This window comes from Toxotes jaculatrix, chromosome 16 (genome assembly GCF_017976425.1).
Source record: "Toxotes jaculatrix isolate fToxJac2 chromosome 16, fToxJac2.pri, whole genome shotgun sequence".
Taxonomy (NCBI): domain Eukaryota; kingdom Metazoa; phylum Chordata; class Actinopteri; family Toxotidae; genus Toxotes; species Toxotes jaculatrix.
This window is the reverse complement of record NC_054409.1, coordinates 5131682-5153784: the sequence shown is the minus strand read 5'-3', so window position 1 is coordinate 5153784 and position 22103 is coordinate 5131682. Positions and strand designations below refer to the sequence as shown.

The 22103-nt window shown below is 42.7% G+C and overlaps 2 protein-coding genes across 4 annotated transcripts; both read right to left on the bottom strand.

The window, feature by feature from the left end:
* Positions 1–1052: 1052 nt before the first annotated feature.
* On the bottom strand, positions 1053–16714 carry LOC121195725 (protein FAM102A-like). 3 transcript variants are annotated; one of them, XM_041059366.1, is made up of 12 exons: positions 16578–16714; positions 15923–16217; positions 6031–6151; positions 5861–5890; positions 4225–4341; positions 4069–4115; positions 3672–3832; positions 3480–3581; positions 2838–3054; positions 2515–2636; positions 2356–2422; positions 1053–2253 (listed from the first exon to the last, which is right to left on the bottom strand). In XM_041059366.1, exons 2-12 carry the CDS (start codon positions 16093–16095, stop codon positions 2208–2210), a joined length of 1203 nt encoding a protein of 400 aa, XP_040915300.1. In that variant the 5' UTR covers positions 16096–16217; positions 16578–16714; the 3' UTR covers positions 1053–2207. The 3 variants fall into 3 exon arrangements, with proteins under 3 accessions (XP_040915300.1, XP_040915301.1, XP_040915302.1); XM_041059367.1 differs by lacking the exon at positions 15923–16217 and having other exon boundaries at positions 16578–16695; XM_041059368.1 differs by lacking the exon at positions 16578–16714 and having other exon boundaries at positions 15951–16050.
* Positions 16715–17792: 1078 nt separating this feature from the next.
* Positions 17793–21057, bottom strand: naif1 (nuclear apoptosis inducing factor 1). The gene is made up of 3 exons (XM_041059193.1): positions 20470–21057; positions 19128–19178; positions 17793–18981 (listed from the first exon to the last, which is right to left on the bottom strand). Exons 1-3 carry the CDS (start codon positions 20912–20914, stop codon positions 18431–18433), a joined length of 1047 nt encoding a protein of 348 aa, XP_040915127.1. The 5' UTR covers positions 20915–21057; the 3' UTR covers positions 17793–18430.
* Positions 21058–22103: the final 1046 nt, after the last annotated feature.

Below are 22103 nucleotides of genomic sequence, written 5' to 3'. Positions count from 1 at the left end.
ATCTGATGTACTTCTTTTCAAATCTGTCACACATGCATGGCCGGCACACACAGACAGTACAGTACAACAAAGACATTAACATATAACACATACATACATATATATGAGTCCAACGGGGGTGAGGACCTATTGTATATTGTCGCTCCTGCTACAACAGGAGCTTTGTGCTGCTGCTGCTGCAGCTGTGGGTCTGACCTCACTGCAGCCAAGTCCCAGCCTACAGTATCACTGTTAGCTCCATGGACAAGGCGACAGGGACAGTTTACAGAGGTTACAGAAGCCCATTCGACTATGACATGTAAAACAGGAATTTGGGATTAATCTACTGTGAGTTACAGTCGTACCCCATACTGCAGCACCTTCACAAAGCAGGGGCTGCCTAAAACTACAAAGTGCATTGAGTTGTGGCTGAAGTCAGTCTTCAGTGAGTCTAGTCAGTGTGAAGCGAGAACGTAGGCGGGGCAGCAGCGAACAGAACATTCAGACTGAGATTCAAAGAGTGAGCGAGTACTTAAGTAAGTGCAGGGAATGGATGGTTCCACATGGCCAGCCATGAGAACCCCCGGCTTTGTGCTAGCTCATAAGAGCGGAGCAGTGAAACGAAATGTGGAAAAGAATAAAGACATTTAAAAAAAAAAAAAAATGTCATATGCCATTTTAGACAACTTAGCCATCTCCCATTGCTTTTAGTGGTTTCTAACACTCACTACACATGTGCAAAATAGTGTAATAAGTACAAACAGTACACACTCATCAAATAGCATTAAAATATAATAAAAAGCTTCTGTTCCAGGCTGATTTTGACTCACTAAGAGCCTTTGATGGCTCTTGCGCTGCATCCGGTGGGTCATTGTCAACTCGTGAAGTCAGAAAAATGATCATGGCATATTCACCTCGTGTATGACTGGTGTTTGGGCATCAGCCAGTGGTTAATCCATAGCATGGACTGGAGCAGTGAAAAGGTGATGGACCCCAGACATCGACTATTCAGTCTGTTCCTGTTAGTCCATCACTACATGCAGGCTGTCACACCTGCTTCCAGTAGTCCATCAAGTGGACACTGGGTTTCATGACCTGTACCACTTCCTGGTGGCAAACGTGGACATGTTCCAACGTTCCTGAGTTGACAAGGGCCCCCTCCTGTATGCAGTGTTATTTCAGTGTTGCACTACACTTGTCACAATGTGGTGGTTTTCAGGGTACTGTTCAAGTAATTTGTGAACTTAGCACTCTTTAAAGTTTCTCTGGGTGTGTTTCAGACTGGTCCTTTGTACGGTGAAACCCTGTACAGTAAACTGGATTACTGTAGTTATTTTTTTGTCATTCAGCTTCATTAGCTGTGGCTGTGTTTAACCTGCTGGAAGGAATTTGTGAATTTTGATAACTTTTTGTTACAATTGAGAAACAAAATTCTCACAGCAGTGATCCACTGATCCAGGGGACCGGTTTGACACACACCCGATATAAAGGAAATCATCACTGGATTATTGTAAATTCTCAAATAGAATCTGGCACTTGAATTTCACCTGAGAAAATCAAAATTGGTTTTGGTGAAATACAGAATTACAACTGTATAAAAGAGAGCTGCGAGGGGACAAGGACCAATGAAATGGATGCACTGGCTGCAAAATATAACTCCAAAGGATCTGATTCAGTATTTGTGGGCGCCTCAGTAACAAAACACAGCAGCTAGCTTGATGTTAACACTCCTGAGTAACAACAAAATGTTAACAATAATTCATTTCGCATTAACTGTGAAGTAAGTAACGTGACATTAATTCAGATCCATCAATTTCTGTTCAATATCCATTTATACTTGTCAGGTTCTGTGGGTTCTCACTAATCGGTGGGTAAATCCACACTGATTCTACCTGATGCTGAGCTCCAATGATAGCACTTCCTGCAGATGTTCCACAATAAAAGTTTCTTAGAAAAGAAGAGGAACTGTTCCCCCTGGACTGCTGGAAGTGGAACATAAAATGTAGGCCTTAGAAACAAAAGCCTTGCTTCATTTAAGGTAAAACAAGGCCACAATTACTATTTGAGAAAATACACCTTCACACACCTTCAATCACCTGATTAAACATAGTAGAAAGGCTCCAAACCTATGTCATAGTAGTCTTACATCAAGCTGTGTGCACTGAAGACACAGCCACAGACAATCAGATGCCACAGAACCATTAGGAGTCGATGTGTTGCCGTTTCTCTCAGTGAGTTTCAATAACCACCGGCTCAAAAATACCAGGTGTTCCCCTAGGGAAAAAAAAAAACAAAGTACAGAAACACACCATCTTTTAGACAGAGGAAAACTGCGTTGGTAAAACGATAACAGTAAATTAGATATGCACAGTCTACCTGCTGGCGAGCGTCCCACTGAGGGCAGTGGTCCCATCTTTGCTAACGAACAGTCTCAAGTTGCTGTCTGAAGGAAAACAGGGAATCCAGGAGAGAGGTTAAGGTTGCGATACATGAAAGTTCTGCACTAAATCTCAAAAAATAGAAACTCCATCCGACCTTCGTTGTTGCTGCTGTCAGAGAAGTTCTGGCTCTGGACGATCTTCTCCACAATGTCATCTGCATCGATGCGAGTGTCGTCCACACAGCTGGGCTGCCTCTCCACGGTGTCCTTCTTCCTCCTGTCGTTGGACAAACAGCAAAGGAGAGAAGATTCCTACAGCTTCAGGTTGTCCTCATCCCACATCTGACACGTAAAACGTCAAAGGTTCACATTCAAACCAACGCACTGATCTCACTGCTATCCTCACAGTGACATCAGCTCATGACAGACATGCAGAACAGATGTGTGTCGGCAACAGCACAGGTGTGTCTGTATCTACCTGGAGGACCTGTTGGACATGAGGGCTGCCGCAGAAGGTGCAGGAGGCCTCTCTGGTTTGGTAGGAGTCGCTTGTTGTCTGCGAGGCTCAGTCGGGGTGGCGGGAGGTGGCTGGGCCGGGTGGGCGACCCCGCAGGAGGCGCTGCTGCTGGAGGAGGCGTTCCTGTGGTGACCGAGGTCAGTCAGGCTGGAGCAGCGGGAGTGACCTGTGCTGTAGCCTGGAGGAGAGGAGAGGAAAAGAGGAAGAAAACAGAAGGAAAAGGTTCTTCACAGTGGTGAATTAGTGGAAATTATGATGAATTTACTGACTGGCTTTTCAGTTTAATTAGCACAAACCAGATAGCACACAGTAATGCTAAGGCTTTCAAGTCCTCCTGGACTTCTGGGGCCCTTGGGCAGCTGTTGGTAATCCAGCCTTGTGTAGGGGCCTTAGATGGATGTACAGTACCACCATTGGATTATTTCCCCCCCTTCATTAGACCACCCAAAGTCCATTTTTAGGACCAGGGTCAAATACGTTCATGGACTGTGCTGGTCTCAGGACACTCGGGTTGAACAGGTCGTTCTGAAAGTATCTCACTAGTCTTAGCACGAGGAAGTGAACGTGTCTGATGGTGGCGACGGGGAAAGGAAGCTCTCTGACCTGATATCTTGCTGTGCTGGCTGGCATAACTGGAGCTGCGGAAATGACCAGTGTGAAAGACCTCATCTGGGCTGGACACACTCTCTCCCTCCTCAGGCAGACCTGCAGGATATGATCAGAGAACTACCGGTTTTATTTTTGTTGAACCAGGTTGTAATAAACTCACAGGGAACAATAAAGCTGAGCAGTTACCTGAGCTACGTACTGACGACTGTCGGGGTTTGAAGGCACGAGGTCCCTCCACGATGCCCCCTAGTGTTTGAGCTGTGGAATCAGTGCTCTCTCCCTTGCAGTCCAGCTGCAGGGTGGGGTCCTCGTCCCCCGTGGAGACAGATTTGGCCGTGCTCAGAGGCCTTATGATGAAAACAACAGGCACAAAACAGAATGAAGATGTCAAAAGGGTCCCAACAGTCACATGTGCTTTCTCAACTTAAGGCAAAAATACCGCGAGCTTAACGTCACAGGTGTTTGTGTTCGTAAAACAACGAAAACCTAGCTAGCTAAAGAGGGGTGGTGATGCTGGTAGACCTGGGGGGTGTTGAGGGAAGGTGCAGAGTGTCAGACTTCAAAAACCAAAAGTGGAACTCACGTTTTAAAGCAGGGATCCCCAGACAGAAGAGTCATCCCAATTGTTACCTATAAAAAACACAGATGTGTAACAAAACACCAGTGGCGATCATTCCAGAGTGTGTGTGTGTGTGTGTGTGTGTGTTTGCGTGTGTGTGTGTGTGTGTGTTTGCCTTGCCTTGAGGATAGAGTTGTCCTGTCGAGTGTTTTTGGTGTCATAACCCTCCAGGATGCAGCAGCGAACTGTGGAGCCTGATCCAGCAAACTCTGCAATATTGAGATCAGCAAAACCTAACTGGAGACAGACATGAGAAAACAACATAGAGCGAAAACATTCAAGCAGGAAAAACAGTTCATTACAAAGGAAAAAAGAAAAAAGAAATAGCTTAAGTCCACTTCTTTTTAGTTGGCTCCCTTCTCAGATCGGAGTCAGCAGGAAATATTCTTCTTCCTATGAGATTTATTTTGAAAATCTTTTTTGGTCAAAATATTTTTTTTGTTCTGTCCACATGGAATAAATCATGTCTTTAACTGACACTCAACCAGTCCCATCGTGTGAGGAAGTGAATGAAAGGAGACAGGAGAGAGTGACTTCATGTAACCTCATGTTCATGTAACCTCCTGTAACCTCCTCATTCATGATTTTCTGCCCTGTCAGCGCTGGGCATGTGTGCGCAGAGTGTTCACAACCATCACAGGAAAAGAAACATAACGTAATAACATTTGACATGTTCAACAAAGCAATACAATAAAAAACACATCAGAAATTTCAAAATGACCTTCACATCCGAGAAATAAAGTACTTGAGACCAGGAGGCAGAGTTGCAGCTTCCACACCACCCAAAACACCATAGGGACTGCAGGGGGGACTTCCCATGATGCACTGAGCTCCTCTCTCTGCTCCATCTGTACTCATGCATTTCCCATTAATACACATCACTAACTCAGCATCTTCTCTCTCCCATAGTTTTCCACCTTGACTTGACTCATGGTGAGACACTGTGATAGGTGGGCTATGCCTCTCTTGGTTTTACATTCATTTCTAATGGAAGTAACCTGACCTCACTAAAGCCACATGTAGAGGAGAAAGCAAAACACATGATCCGCTTCGAAATTCCGTGCAACTTAATCGTCTGTCTTCTCTCTTCAAACACTAGACTGAACAAAACAAATCTATTTGAGTGGCAGGGATTCAGGGGTTGGAGCCAGACTACACACACACACACACACACACACAAAAAGTAAAATCATCAGTATGATAGTTCTTGTCTCCCTTGTCATGACTGTTGCAGCCTGCAGGGGTCACTAGCAAGCATCAGTTTAACTAACACTGAAGTATCTATCCATTAGTCACTGCTTTGATTGACTGTTCTTCTCTTGAAGTTTAAATAATAGAAGACAGCACAAACAGGTCCGAGCCAACACACTGTATACACACATTACTCAGCATGGAGGGACCCTAGTCATTAACCCAGGAGGATAAATGATCCCTATAATCAGGGTGTGACCTGACAATATTCCAGCAATTTGTCATGGCTGCAGCCCTTATGTAGCTCAAACAGCTGGTACTTTAACCTACAAGACACACACACACACACACGCACACACAGTTATTACCCTCTGACTGTTTCATGCCTCCATAACAAATCCCCGTGATGCTGACAAAGTTGGTATGTAACACAGCTTTTACCATCACTGACGCCGTAAACTTTACAAGCTCACACTCAGCTAAACTTGAGCCGCGGTCAAAGATTACTGTTGATATCTCATGTAACCAACTAGCTGCTAATCACATAATCAGAAAATAAACTTACCTTTGAGAAGGACTTTCCTCCTTTGAGCTCCTGGGAAAAAAAAAAAAACAGAGAGCAAAACAGTGAAGGACCAAAGTCTGTAATAAACTCTGATCAACACAGACCACAGACGTACACATACAGAGAGAGAGAGAAGCGAGGACAGGTGGCTGTTGGGATTTGTAGTTTACCTTGCGTACAGAGACCCTGCAGATGCACGGGTCCAGCACTCCAGTGATTGGATTGGCGCTCATCTTACACACAAAAGAGAACTTCTTTCTCCACCGAACACAGTTCTGCTGCACCTCCTCCCTGCACACACACACACACATACACAAACAAACATACACACAGATCAGGTTAGACTGCCTGGAGGACAAATATTTACAGCATACAGTTTAGTATAAGGTCTATAGGTGTAAACAGAGAGATCCTGTTTACCTTTCTGACATAATAAATAGCTATAAACCTCTGCAAGCTACCGGGGGGGCTGTCTAGCTCTGGACCCCCTGCACCCTGAGGCCTCTCCTCCTCCATTGATGGGGCCACTGATTGCACCTTTCTGCAGGAGGGTGAACCAGGTTTATGGACTGCATCATATTTTTTTATATAACAAGACACAAATGTGAGGTATAATTTAACCCTGTGATGGACCACACAGGAAAAAATCAAACAAGGCTTACAAGTGGACTTGATTTATGGAATTATAAACAAAGTGAATCAGGGTCTGGTGAGAACGTGCTGCCCAAAAGACTGCTGAAAAAAAGAAGAAAGATCAAATGTATTTGAGTATGTTAGTAAACATAGATAATTATAAGAGATGTATTTTTTGCACAGGCTGAATCAAAAGTAAGCCATTAACTGTCTTTCCAGCTTTTTCTTAAAAAAAAAAGAACAGAAAAATGAAAACTAAAGTCCATAAAACCGTGCATCTGAAGGCCCAGATGACCTCATCCTGGGATGTGACACATCACACTGAGCAGTCTGCTGAGGGGTTTTCCACTTACTGAAAACAGATTTGCTGTAAATCTACATGGAGTTTGGCGTAGGATGTCTCTGGCTCTCCCCATCTCAGACTCTATCTCCTGATGCTCAAATGATTTTAGCAAAGCGTTGAGAAGATTTGATCAAACGTTGTACATTTAGTTGCGGTTGAGAAGACCACTGACCTGGGCCAGAGTCTCTGTCCACACCTTGTTTGACCTCAGCAGATACAACAAACCTCTGAATCTGATGGAAAATTCATTTGTTGCATATTTTTTCCAAGCAGCACACAATAAACCGAGCTGGTCCCCGGGAGCAGCTGGAGAACTGGCTGAGGGACTTTCACTTTAAGGCAGTTCACCTAATGTGGAGCTAAACCTATGACCACTCCTTCACCTTTTACCTCATATAAAAGTGAAAATGGAGCCAAACGATCTGCATTGAGATTTTATATTTTGTGACAAAGATCAACAGAACAATGGTGAGGCTGTGATAGGAAATCATCACTGCATGAACTCTGGCTCTGATGTAACAGAGTTCCCTGAGGAGAAGGTCCTTGAGATCTGTTCTGCAGGGGATTTATCACTGCCTGTGCATGAGATGGCGTTAAGTGATAGGACTTCTATATGCACAGCATCTTACTGGTTAGCGAAGCTGTGGGTGGCCCGACGTGGACTGTAAAGTTAAGCTTTACCTTAAATGTGCACCGAAGATTTCCTCCGAAAGAAACTTGATTTACACAAAATGACTTAAGGAATTCTCCTTAGGAAACATCTTGAAATACTCTGCCTCTTATCTCCGTCTCATTCCATTTATCCAAAGGAATTCCTAAAACTCAGTGAGCCGTTGCACAAACTCCCTCCCTCAACAAACAACTGGTTCTGTTTAAATTTGGGTCGGTTTTAATTTGAAATGCTTTTCATCTTTTCTAAAAAAAAAAAAAAAAATCTCCATGAAAAATTCAGAATGTTTTTTTTTAATTAACTAATAAATGTCACAGTTTCACACACAAAAAGCCTAAAAAGCCAAGGCCTGCACTGTCCTCTGACTGTCGTCTTATTTCTTCCAGTTCTTCAGAATCCTGAACCTGCACCAAAACTGATCATTTGATCCCTAGAACCTTTCCATGGTGTTTCTTTGGAGGTTCTTCTGGTCAGACAAGCCGACTGAGGTAACAAATACTCTACAAATTTCTTTTCAATATTTTCTTGGAAATGATAAATGGAAAGTTGTGCAAACAGCCACAGAGTTTGTAAATATTAATGTAATGTCTATGATTTATAATAAAAAAAAGTATCAGTCTGCACAGTGAATGGTGTATGTGTAACTAGCTTATGATGTCACACGTGATCTGCAGTGTAAGGATGTGCAGGTAGTGATGGCCTAGAGCTTACATAGGTAGGGAAAGTTGTCAAGTACCCTTCTTTCCTCAATCGGCACAACTGCTACAACTACACAACTTTCCTTGTGGAAGAAACTGAAGCTGAAACTGTTGAGCAGGGAGACAGCCTGGAGCTGGAAACACGAAGGCCAAGAGAAGAGAGTGTAACCTTCATTCGTGGAATTTGGGAGGTTGCAGACTGAAACAAAGCCTCATGGGATTGATCCCCTCCCTCGATCTACAAACAGGCTTTTCTAACTAAACTAATGAATAATGAGCAAAGACAAGTTATTCCAGCTGAGACTAGAGCAGTTATTATCAGGAAACTTATACTAAAGCTGTCAGAGGGGTTTACTAACTTCACTACATATAACACACACACAGACCATCAGCGTGCTGGGCTTGTCCCAACTTGGCTGGTGAACTCTGATGTTATCTGTCCCTTTCCAGATCATTCTTAGAGGAAACATTACATGGGAGTCTCTACACGCAGCTCTCTGCAGCCTTTTAGTGACACGACACAAGTGCAGACTACAGACAAGTGCCTGCTGCTTTTCTGATCGGGAGCAGATAATCCCACGTGCTGGTTCTTTGGAATGTGAGGTGAAAAATGCAGGAAAATCATTGTAATCAACATGGAAATCTGCCCACCTGTATGGGTAACCTCACCATCAGTTATTTCCTTAAATACATACACACATATATAGACACTTTGTCACAACTAAACCAACTCTAGCAAACCCTAATCGCAACCCTCACTGTTATCTCATGTTTTAAATACATTTTCTTCCGCGCATAAAGGTCTGCAAAGGACTAATTCTTAAAAACATTGAAACTGCAGAGCTGCATTTCATGCACTTCAGAACACTAAACAAACAAGACTAGTTCAAAACCTGGTATATGACTGGACAGCGTGTGGTCAGCGTATGAAACTGAGGACACCTCCTTCCCCCACCATTTCCAAACTGCCGCTCTGCTCGGCTAAAATCTGGATTTTAAAACCGCGATGTCATGATTTCAGTTATATTTACATGTACAATGATAGTCAGAGAGAAAGTTAGACGCTCACTTACGTCTATGTCAGCTGCTGTGCAGTCAGCTGATTGAGACATATAGAGAGTGCCCTCATGCTTGTGGGGCAATACTGGTGACTCTCTTATACAGAAAATAGGTTTGTCCAAAAAGTCGCAAGATTTGTCACTAGGTGCTTTTTTGAAAAGTTTCTAAAGGGGTCTGAAAAGGTGACAAAGGTGCCAAGGTGGCAGAACAGCCCGTAAAAAGCCCCCTGATGACGTAATAGAAACTGTTTGCACTTCTAATTCATTTTGAAAAAGGAACAGCCAATAGGGAAACACCAACACTTGGCCAGGCAACCAGTGGTATAACATGCTCCACTATGTTCTGGACAGGTAGAGTACAGTGGGTTTTTTGCTTAATACAGCTGCCTGATGCTGGAGTGGAGTCTGTGGGTCCAGAAAACCAAAACAATGAACTGAAAATGGCTTAAAAGTTCTGTCAAACAAAGAGTTGGATGATAATTACCCTGTGACTGAATGACAGTAAGAAGGAACTCAAACATTCTACAAATGTGAGTATATCTAAGTCCAGTGTGTGTCAGCTACTAAGCTCTAATCTATTTCTCTATTACATCAATGAATAAGCCAAAATCAAAAAATCAAAGTTTAAGTTCAAGAAAAAAAAAAACCCAAAACCCTTGGTTTGAGTTCGACAGTCAAAACCTCAACTGATCTCCTTCGTCAGGACTCCGAGGGTGTGGTTTTTGAAGGATGGCGCTGACAGCGCGAGCAAACAACCCCGCAGCTGCCATCGAGTTTTGATTCGAATGCTGCATAACTCTGATTGGCGCAGGTGCACGTGACATCATCTTTTTTCCACGTGTGAGAAAAGCGAGGACAAAAGAAGGAAGGCTGCAAAAAAAATGTGAAATAACCAAAACTGTTTGAACAAATCACTGAGGTCCTCAATGCCTTTACTAAAAAAACGAGAGAGAGAAATTAAACTTTATTTCAAACACAAAAAAGAAGTGAAAAAAGAAAAACACTTAATGTCTATTCATACATAAAGACCTGATCATGCTGGGGCTTGTCATTACTGATCCAAGGCTTTTCAGCCTTTCTATGCTATTCCTAGCTTTTCCACTCTCTTGGTATCTAACTCTTCTTCTCTATAATTTTAAGCAGCATCATCATTGCTGTAACAGAGTGAAAGGGACTATATGACGTCTTAAACATATTCTACCTCGCTTTGTTTTTATGCAATCAGCGATAAGGCTGGCATTTGAACTTTAACAACGAGCTTTATCAGAGGAACCTTTCCCTCTTATCAGGAAGGGTGACCTGAAGTTTACGGCTCTGAAAACAGCAGACCTGGAGGCTGGCGGCTGCTCCAAACGGAGAGAGACAGAAAATGGCCAGACAGGTTCTGCCACTTCTTTTCTTACAGCCCAACCCACCTGCCTCCACAAACACACCATTGTACGGCAGGTAGATACAAGCAAAAGGCTTTCTCTTTCTCAACGTGGCTGCTTGGTCCCAGCCTCTGAGGGGGGCTGTTCGTAATGGGGTCAGAGTCTGACTGGAAGGAAGAACAACATGTTGGACTGGTTAATGGCCCCAACACCCTCAACTAAAGTAGACACTTCCATTAGACATTAATCATCTAATTATGTAAACTGATAATTTTGTACATTTTATTGGCTACTCTGTGCATTTGCACCTTCTCACTTCTCTCAACGTGTCTATAATGTGGAAAAAGGAATTAAAATGGTGGATTACAGCGTATAATCCATCCACAGACGCCAGTGATGATAATGAATGGATCAGTTCCTTCACTGATCCTTTTATCCATCATTTCCTTCAATTCATCAAGTTCTCTTACCTCCATTATTTTTACTGTAGCTACAGAGGCATTCTTAGGTTTGTCTACTGAGCATTTTCTGTTATTAGATGCTTATGTATATATTATGTCATAGCGTAGCTCCATATTGACTTTGCTGAAATGTAATGTAATGATAGTCTTTTGTCTCCTCCAGCAGCACCCATTGTCAACAGGTCTACAGGGGTTTGGAAGAGTCCACATTCCCCCCAGATGATGGCTCTATATCATCTGAGCCGACTGAGATCCAAGATGACTAACACTCACTTCTGTACTTCTCTCCACTATGAGATTTTACACTTGAGAGTCACTGTTCCCAGCTATATAGTCCTGGGACTAAAAGTACATAGTCCCAGGAATACATATGTTTTCTCCATGTTGGACCCTGACATGAAAAGTCTGGGCACCACTGCCTCCACTGGATGCTGCCAAGAAAAACTAACACCATCAGATGTAAGAGTTGTAGCTTTAATAAGCAAATATTGTTATCCTGTCTCTACCCAGCGGATGTTCTCTTTCATTTGCATATGTGTTGCTATGTAACAGTAACTCCCCCTGACTTCCACACCTGCTTTGCCTACAAATAACAGGGTTAAAGAGTGACCAGACAGAATAGGGCACGGTGAGTAAGAAGAAGGTTTTGCCGGGACCAGAAAACTGTAGCATTTTTCACAGACAGCTGTCTCGAGGATTAACAAAAACTCAGAACACAAGGCAGCTCAGAAAAAAAAAACATTTGTCACGTAGGAGGAAGCCATTTGTGGATGAACATGAGAGACAACGGGCGGCTCGGCCCGCTAACAAGTACTGCATTCACCAGCCTACGTTATAGGTAATATCACAAGACAAGTGTGTGACACAGTGACCTTTGTCCATTATTATCTGTAGATCAGACATCAGTGTTTCAGCTGGAGAAATAAACAACCAATCAGAGTCCAAGCTCAAACAAACTAAAATGATGTGGGAAAACGTGAAGGAAAAATCAGACGTGTTGGTTCCAGTTTCCTCATCGCTTTGATTGACAATCAATTTTTCCACCACCACGACAGCAGGCGGATGGATACACACCTCATGTCAGAGCCCAAATTAATGAAGTGAAAGGAAATTCTCTCACCATCTGCTGATGTTAAAAGTGGCACAGTGCTGCTACCAAGTATGTTTGGCTTAAAAATTCTGTCCTCCTATTGGACAGTAGTGGGGAAAAATGTCAGGTCAGTGGCTCACACAGGCTCTAGACTTACTCACTTCAACAGATTCTTTCTGTTACACAATTCCCTTTGATTTCTTTAATATTATTTATTTTATTATGAATCATTTTTAATTCAAAAAAATTTTTTTGCAATTCTAAATTTCTCTTTATCTTTAGCGTTTTCAGTTTCCAGTCCCTTTTTTTTTTAATTTTGTATTTCACTTTGTGTTATAATGTGTACGTACAAAAAGTGCTGTACAAATAAAGTCTGATCAATTGATCCTTGGCACGTTTGATCGTGCAGGAGAGAATCATACGCCCCCGCATGCAGAACATAATCAGGCTAAACCTCTGCAAAACAATCAATTGTTTCAGGTCTGACTGAGGTGTTTATATGGAGCATTTTTATTCTGTTCATTCTGTTTATTCTTTTAAACTGATTATAATGGGAATATTTGGCTCCATGTAAACGCTGTTGTTTTTCTCTGGTAGAAGTATTTGAGGAATGAGACAGAGATGCAAATTAGCCTGACACACACACACACTCAGTCTCTTATCTTATTTTTTCTATTGTTGTGAGGACACTCGTTGACATAATTCATTGCCTAACCCCTTACCCTTAACCATAATCATCATCATGCGTTAACCCCCACTCCACCAAGCTGACTACAGCAGATGCCCCCCTGTGAAGGGGGCATCGATTTGTTGTTAATTCACACAGTCTATGTCACATTTTGGCTTTTACTTTAACAATTCAAGTGCCATAGCAAATTTGAAACAACCTGAGTTACACACACACTCGTGGTGTGGTGCAGTGACAGTGGAGAAATTTTTTAGAGCATCTGAAAAGAGTTTTTACGGTTCTGAAAAAGGAAAAAGAGGAACTTGCAAACCAATCCAAAGACAGAGGTTTGTAACCCACATCCTTCATCAACCCTTCATTCAAACTCATACTGTTTTACACCAGATGTGATTTATAACATTCATAAACAACAACCAGGATAAGTAACTCCATTTGATCCTGGATGTTGAACTTGCTGTGTTAAGTTCCTTTTTTCCCCACATGGCTATGGAAGCTGACTGTTACTGCTGATAACACACAAATTAAAGTTTTGACAAAGACTATTCTTAGGGATTAAGCATAATATGACATTGTAAGTATACTATGACATTTCTCATTGTGACCTTATGTAACATCTTTGTTGAGTTTTGAAAGTCTTATCTTCCCAGTGGTGCAGACACACCTGATACTGACTAGTGAAAGCAGGAAAACGATTATTTCCAGTCACAGCAGACAGGAGACTGTGAGCAGACTCAGACCAGCAGATCAGACTGGTTACACTTCCCGTTTCGACAACGAATACTGCAACTGGAAACAGTGTTGAGCTGAGTTCTCCTCATTTCAAAAGCCAAAGCAAAGCAAGCCACTGTGCAAAGCTGCCCACCACAGGCACGACCCATGGACCAGCACATACATTGAGAACCATCAAACATAGTACAGAGGATAAAATCTAGTCATCCAACCAGTCCTCTTTCTAAACTTGATGAAACTGCTGAAACCTTTGCGGTTGTAAAACAATTAGTCTTGGACATATTCTCCCCTCATCATTTGAACATCCTGATGTCAGACTCCAAGTATGAAGATGTCATTAGCCAGTGCAGAGAATCAAGACAGAAGGGGCAGTGTCTGCCAACAGAGGTTGGAAGTTGAGGTTTTCTTGCCCATTCACCTCCCAGAGCCTTGCAGCAAAAAGAGTCTCTACATGGCTGAAGCCAGAACAACCCCTGGGTGTGAGAGGTCTGATCAGCCTCTGCCGAGTAGCCTGGGGTAGAGAGTATGATGCTGAAAGACCCAAAACTCCTGATGATCCCCAGGAGCATGTATGTGCATCCGAGGGGAAAATATGACGCTCCCTAAACCTAAGACCAATTCAGACTTTGATACATTTTCATTGGTACAAAAGTAAAACAGCACTAGTGTTTTTCTGATCTAATCGACCACTTGAGGCACTTTATATTCCATTCACCCCTTCACACACACAGACACTGAAGGTGCAACCATCAAGGGGCATTCAGTATCTTGCAATTCAATGTCCAGAGATTGAACCACCAACCTCTTGGTTGGCAGACAACTCGCTCGCTCAAGGAAATGCTAAAAAAAAAAAAACCTGTACAAAAGACAGGACCTTTGATTCTTTCTCTGAAGTTTAACCTCATGACAAACCTCATCTTAGATATTTTCTTTTAGGTATTTTCACTTTCAGTCACAGTCTCATTCAGTTCAAATCTATTTGTCCAATTGCAGATACTGAACTAAATAATCATAGTACGGTCTCACCATCATGCCTGTAAGACCTAGACCAAAACCTGTACTCACTGACCCCACACTATAGCTGGAGACCCTGCACAGACGTACAGGACACATGCATAAACTACTTACAACACATAACTCCCTCTAAAGCCAGAACATAAGATAAGGGTTAATTTTTGTATCTTTTAGCTTCAGGCAGAGACAGGCTAGCAGTTTCCCCCTGCTTCCAGTCTTTATGCTAAGCTAAGCTAACAGCATCCTGATTCCAGCTCCACATAAGACATGAGACCGACACTGATCTTCTCATCTCAGCTTCGGAAAAGAAAGCAAATCCGTGTATTTCCTTAAATGTTGAGCTTTTATTTTTTTTATTTTTTATTTTTTTACATTCCAAATGGGTTAAAACATGTTAAACATTTGGTGTGGTCCTTATAGGCTTAACTCTTAATCTTTGAACGTGGAGACTTGTCATGGCACCTCCCCACAGCTTACTCATGTGAAGTCTTACTGAAGTCACACCAGTGAGGTGTATCCGCTGATGGATGGAGAATGGGGGTGTGTGTGTGATTTGTGGGCCTATCAGTTGCCCTTTAATCTACTAATTGCTGATAATTAAAGGGTTAGTTCACCCAAACTACAAAAAAAAAAACATTTTCTTAGTGGAACTTTGGAATCATTGGAATGATTTTGTGGTTTCAGTGAATGGACCTTACAGATATCTAGACATGAAGAGACACTGGCTGGAACAGGGAAGTTGCCAGTTTAAATCCTGACAGGAAAGCGAGTGATTATTTTTCCTGTCAACACCCTTGACAATTTCGGAGTCCTCGAGCAAACCACACAACCTCAATTTGGTTCCCACAGAGCGACTACAGGAGGCCGAGTTCAATTTTGGGAAGCTCCCAGTGCGAGTGTACGGCAGGGTGGAGCTGAGACACACCACAAAGACAACTTTCCCAGGAGACATGAGGGCAAAATAACACACAGCGCAACTAAATGTTGAACTCCACGACAAGCAGTTTCATACCAGTTTTACAGCTGTCACCATCTGATGCACTCTGTCCCTCATTTGACACAGAAAACAACAAACTAAGGTGAATGGCCCACATCTCTGCAGCTGAGTGTGTCTATATAATCTGCTCTGTTTTGTAGAAAACAGCAAAGTATCAGCTATGGAAATAGAAAAGCATGGCATTTAACATCTGAGGAGGGAAAGTCAGTGCGTTTCTGGCCTGGACGCAGATCGGCCATGAGGGCCCAGTAAGCATGCAGTAAAAGGTTTAAGTGGATTCCAACAAGGAAGTGACAAGTTGTTCTAAATACCTGGATGACAAAACTGCAAAGTCCCCACCATCAGTCAGCCGGATCTTGCAGAAAAGCACTCCATTGACAAAAGGCACTGCTGTGAGCTCCTCCAATGTGAAATGCACTTGAAACTTGAACTTCTTCTTTTTCATTAAAAAAGACATTGTACCCAGGTGCTGGAGCGTGCTCATGGTATTCTGAATGCCAATGAATGAAAAAATAAAAAAATAAATAGACTGTGTTTGACTTTAAAGTGGAGGGTGAAAATCCTTCTTTGCCTTAAGGTTCATCATGTCTGAAGTGTTGTTTAGACCTGGGATTGAGAAAAAAAAAAAAAAAGACTGTTATACAACAAAACTCGGTTTTATTTGCATATGCATGTTCAGGTTTTTGCAGCAGTGACAGCTGTGGTAATCATGTGGTCCGTTTATTTTTACTTTTTTTGCTACCCCACATTACAAACATGACAGAACCTTCTTTACATTGGTTAGTACAGCCTGGACTGATGAATTCTGTCTTTTAAATTACTTTTAGACATTATTCACATGGTTTCTTGGTTTTTCTCTAACGTTACTAGACGCTCCCGGTGCAGACAGCTGCCACGCAAACAACAAAACCACTCGGCGAGTTAACCCCAGCCTTCGTACAACATAAACCTCCAGCTAAACCTCACCGTCTCGTCGGTCTGCTGCTCCTCATACTTGGTAAAAGAGTACAGCTGTGTACCGCTGCTGGAGAGCTGGAGTCCGGGTACTTGACAGTTTCTCAGCTTAAACGCATCTCCATCGACTTTTCCCCCCTCCGCTGGATCTCAACAAGAGTCAGTCAGAGCGGCTCCGTGAACGTCTCACGGGGAGAGTTAGGGACCGTCCACAAAGTCTGAGCAGAGGTGAATGAGGAAGAGGATCAGAAGGGGTACCGAAAAAAAAAAAAAAGAATGTGAAACTAAATCTGATTATTGAAACTTGGAAAAAAAAAAGTTTTGGATTCATTATAAATGATATGATTTTTTTTTTAAAAATGCATTTCAAAGCAATACAAATAAAGTACAGAGCCCACCGTTACTTTCATTTTGACTGCTAAATCCTACTTTCCTCAAAAACAGGATCAGCTTTATTCGCAAAGCATAGTGGAGCATTTAGCAGCCAAAGAATCAGCTATTTCCCTTAGGAGCTGGTGGTGACCAAACCAGAGATAAAAGGAGGGGGATTACTGGACTTATGGTCATAAGGTCACCTGAGGCACATCTACAAACAAATGGTAATGTTGTCCTGTGTATGCCGAAAGCAGAAATAGGCTGAATGAACATGAACATGATGAACATCATTTGACAAAATAAAAATAATTCAACATTTTTCTCAGAAATCCCACAACTTTTTTCTCAGAATCCAATTTTTCACAGTGCCTTAATCATACATATTTACAGATAAAGAACTTGAATTTGTGGTGCCTTTGGTGTGATATGTAGACACACTGTATGTGCTGGCTAACACACAGGAAAAGGGTGAAGCTGAATCAGTTTAAGTAACAGGAGTGTCTTTATGTTGTTGTCTGGTAGAAGTCTATGTTCTATAAGGGAATTACAGTTTGACATTCCTGATTTTTACAGCAGGAACCCAGGTCCAAATTCTGAAAAAGACTGAAAATACTGTATTCCACAAAACACAAAGACTTAAATCTCCACTGCTGGTTTACCAGTGATGAAACTTGTTTCCACACACTGACCTCTTCTGGTTGACCGTTAGTGATGCACTCTGTAGGGAAAAGCACAGGCTGCTGATTTTTCCGGTAAACCACACAATGAAGAAAATAAGAATTAAATAATCACCTCGCCCACATCAGGGTGATGACCTTCAGCATCTTTTTATTAAAAACATAATTTCAACAGCAAATCAACAGACAGGTGACAAATTAAAGTGTCTTAATAAGGTGTCGGGCCACCATGTGCCACCTGAACAGCTTCAGTCCACCGTGGCATTGATTCTCCAAGAATCTGGACACTACTGAAGCGATGGACGCCATTCTTCCAAAAGATATTCCCTCATTTGGTGATTTGATGATGGTGGCAGAGAGAACTGTCCACCACATTGCTCCAAAATCTCCCACGGGTGTCAAAAGGGCTGAGATCTGGTGATTATGAAGGCCACAGCACATAATTTGCATCATCCTCATACTCAAACCATTTGGTCACCCCTCGTGCCCTTTAGATGGGGGCGCTGTCATCCTGTTTCTCCACCCATTTTCTGGGTTTTTCCTTTCATTCGTCGCCCATCTGTGGGTTAAGTAACGTCAGCTCACTGCCAATTAATGGACTGTGAAAAGTGAAACTAATGTTCTCAACATAACCGTTCTACTGCTTCTGCTTCCCCAAATCATAAAACGCAGATAAAATCCTGTACATGCTCTGCCTAAGGCAACTCTTGACAAGCTTTTCATTGTTCACTGAAGCCTGTGTGCATGGATTCCTTTATGTGCAATGCAAACAGGACGTAGTGCCACACACACAAACACACACACACACAGTGTCTATTGTGTCTCCTCAGCTTGCTGTGGAGGAGGAGGTGGTGTTTTGGGCCTGCTTTGCTCCTCTGTGCCTGACCCATCAGTCATTCCTCCGGCTGCTGAGCTGCTTGGGTTTGCAACCTCTGTCCCACTCTGCAGGAATTTGCGCAGGTCTTTTAGAGCAGGCCTCAGCATCTGAACTAACGCAAGCAGGGCAGCCTGGGTACCCTCCAAGGCCTGAGCCTGTCTTTCCTGGGCGAACGCCTGAGCCTCCTGGGAGCGCCGCATCATCTGCAACAGCTCGTTCTGGCCCTCCAGGTGCTGGGCGATCTGCCGGATGTGGACGTTGGTGACCCTCTGCTCCTGCAGCAGGCGGGCGGAGTTGAGGGCGATGCGGCTCTTCAGCTCCTGAGGTTTGGCCTGACTCTGAGGAGGAGGTGGCGAAGCTGCGGACGAGGCCAGCATCTCCACCGGAGCCTCGACAGCTGCCACCACAGTGGGAGCGGAATCACTTACAGTGGTGGTGCAGTACTCCACCACGCCTCCATCCTCCAGGGTGTGGTACGTTGTCTCAGCTGGAAACAGGACAGTAAAGCTCTCTTTAGTTATGAGTTAATGTGACCAAAGAGTCTGCAATTTTCCCCTCAAACCTTCAAAACTAAAAACACAGTCCTGATTCATGCAGGTATGAATATATCACACAAGAAAAAAAAAAACTTACCGTTCAGTGGTTTTGCCTCATCACAGACTGTACCTGAGCCGGCTGGAAGAGCTAAAAAAAAAAAAACAGACAGAATATGATGCTAAAAACACAACACTTTGCTCCCATACACCAACGATCAATGAAAAAGAAGTAAGAAAATATAAAATCCTGCAAAAACACTTGTATGGTCCTTTAATATTTTTCTATTAAAGGTGCCAGATGTGATTCACTGGATCTGGATACCAAGCAAAGTAATACGCATGTTTCAGCATGAGATTCTAGCTCATAGAGATAAGGGGGAGATGGAGGAGGGACATTGAGAGCTGTGTGATATGTCCACATTGTGTCTCTCTATGTCTGAGAACTCACACACAAATCTACAGGGAGTCAAGGACACACCACCATGCAATCAACTGTCAAAGAGCCTGCAGGCGGGGGAGCATCCCATTTGTCTTTCCTCCTACTCCTATAACTTAAATCTTTATTTTGACAATGAGAAATTGTGTATTAATTAACCTTTAAAATAATGTTTTAGGTAGGTAGGGTTTTTTTCCCCGAGTTAATTGGATCACCCCAGATTTTTCTTCTTCCAATCAAAGGCTGATTTCAGAACTAATGAGCAAACTCTTGCAAATGTTTGTGCTTTAAAGCGTCGTTTCCCTGCCTGCAGGCCTGGATTGCCTCGAGGAGACAGGAGATAAATCTCAGGGGATGATAAAAGGCATATAAAAGAAGAAAACGTATTTTTAAAACATTTTCGGGCCTCAAAAACGAATCCAAATAAAATACTCTTTGACTCTTCGGCCGTACACAGCCTGTTGACGTATGCAGCCTGTGACATGTAGACACAGCTATGTGAGGCACTGCTTTAAAGATAACCTGCAGACCTTGGTGGAAGCAGTTTGATAAAACATGTGCAGCAGAGGCGCATTCTTTGTTTTAACACTAACAGCACATCTGCTCTTACCAAACCTTCTTCTCTAAGCCTGGTTTTGCTGGTTTAAATAAACCGAGGATGCACCAGGTTTTGTGTACGTCAGTGTGTCAGAGTTCACCACAATGCAGTGTGTTGGCCTTTTCTCAGCCTCCTACACACACCTACCAGACAAGACTCAGCTTGTTAAATTTCCCATTAAAGCCAAATGAATCTCATATATACTGTATATTTTGATTTGCACATGCAGAGTGACAGAGGTCAGCTCACTTTCTGAGCAACGTTTCTCACTCAGCTCTTAAGATGAATCCACCAGAGGGCAACAAATGAACTTTTCTCTCTTATTATAGCAGCACACACACACAGCTCCTGACACAGTAACTGAATCCTGCGCACGTTCAGAGCGGCAAACTTCTGCCAACTTACTCTCTGCCAGCGTGACGGTGGCGGCGGTGTTCACCGTAACAGGTAAAGTAATCTCAGCATCCGAGTCCCCTGCAGGTAGGCTGATGATGGTGGCCTCCCCCAGGAGGTTACAGATCCTCTGCTGCATGGCAGTGAGGATGACGGGAACTGGAGTGCAGTCACCGGAGGTCCCCTCTATAGCAGCCCGCGCCTGGGCCACTTTCCGCCGGACTTCTGTCTTCATGTCGGACCACTTCTTTTTCACCTCGGGCAACTCTCTGGGACAGGTGGTGACTGCGTTCACCTTTTTCAGGATATCCACCCACGCGTTATTCTTTGCCATGTGTGTGACTCCAGCATTGAAGTGGTTAACCAGTGTGTGCTTTTGTTTCTCTATTTCTTCCACAATAATTTCCACCTCTCTCTCCGAGAAATTCATTTTTCTCTTTTTCGCCACCGATGCCATAATTGCAGAAATTCCTTTTTAGGGGAGGTAATTGTGCGTATTGTACGCAAAAATAGTAGGATTTACTCAACTGATGTGCGCAACGTAATGGCTTCCAGAATCGGCTTCTTCTTCCGACTCACAACGTAACGGCGGTTGTGCTAGTAGCCCCGCCCCCTGGCACTCCCATTGGTTGGGTATCTCGCGGTCATGCTACATTCTCTATTGCTATTGGCTTTAATCAAACGTCAATCACTCTGCGAGCCAAACAAAAGCCAAAGAAAAATTCTCGACGTTGTCTCAGTTTGTCTTCCAGTCGTAGTTGGTGAATAAGAGCATTATGTGTATCATGTATGTTTTGTGTATGTGAAGAGAAACCCAAGATACATTACCATGACTTTACATAATTACATGAATTGAGTTATTCAATAAAAAAAAAATAGAAAAACTAAACGAATAAAAGTTTCTGATTTTCAAATCCTGAAAAGTTTGTAGAAGCTTTAAAAATGTATATTTATGTGTATAAAAGTGAACAGCCTACATGACAAAAACAAAGAGTAAACACACATTTCACCCTGATGAATTTTAGAGATACATTCAACTTGAAACCCTTATTCTGTAAAATACTAACTCTGATTACACATGTAGTCAGAGGTGAGTCCTATTGGATTTTTTTTTACATGTCACCATAGGAAAAGCACAAGTGTAAATAAAGCTAAAAGATAAAAACAAAAGTTCCTGAGCTGCAGCCCAGTCAATTTTCTTTCTGATATAATCAAGAAAAGGGCCCCAAATCTAAACAGATCAGGAGTGATCTCCTACAAATGAAAACAGGACTGAGTCATCATTGAGTCAACAGGGAAGGGAGAAATAGTAGATTTCCATTCTCTTTACATTAAAGCCTGCTGCCTGTGAGTTGTGGTTTATACACAACAGAGAGGTGTTTCTGTTATTTGCTCTACAACTATTGATATAAATTAAAAAATAGAGACACCAGCCACTATGACGCAATACAATTCAAATAGTAAACTTACAAACTGAGTGACTATGGTTTTAAGCAGGTAAAATGACAAAAGGCCTTTATGTAACTTCTGACAAAGCATTGCTCACATAATCTTCACTCCCCCTCAGGCCAGTCTTCTGATAAATCTCATATTAACATCTGTTGATGTTAATAAATGTTTGCAGGCACTGAAACACAATTAGGTCC

Excerpts from the sequence above, each read along its gene's own strand:
- LOC121195725 (XM_041059366.1), bottom strand. The coding sequence starts at position 16,095 with ATGAGCACGCTCCAGCACCTGGGTACAATGTCTTTTTTAATGAAAAAG. Across the intron at positions 6,152-15,922 it reads TTTGCAGTTTTGTCATCCAG|GGAGGAGGTGCAGCAGAACT; the intron begins GTATTTAGAACA and ends GTGTGTGTGCAG. Across the intron at positions 2,637-2,837 it reads ATGTCCAACAGGTCCTCCAG|GAGGAAGAAGGACACCGTGG; the intron begins GTAGATACAGAC and ends GTCCAACGACAG.
- naif1 (XM_041059193.1), bottom strand. The coding sequence starts at position 20,914 with ATGGCATCGGTGGCGAAAAAGAGAAAAATGAATTTCTCGGAGAGAGAG. Across the intron at positions 19,179-20,469 it reads CACCGTCACGCTGGCAGAGA|CTCTTCCAGCCGGCTCAGGT; the intron begins GTAAGTTGGCAG and ends TTTTTTTTTTAG. Across the intron at positions 18,982-19,127 it reads TGAGGCAAAACCACTGAACG|CTGAGACAACGTACCACACC; the intron begins GTAAGTTTTTTT and ends TCCTGTTTCCAG.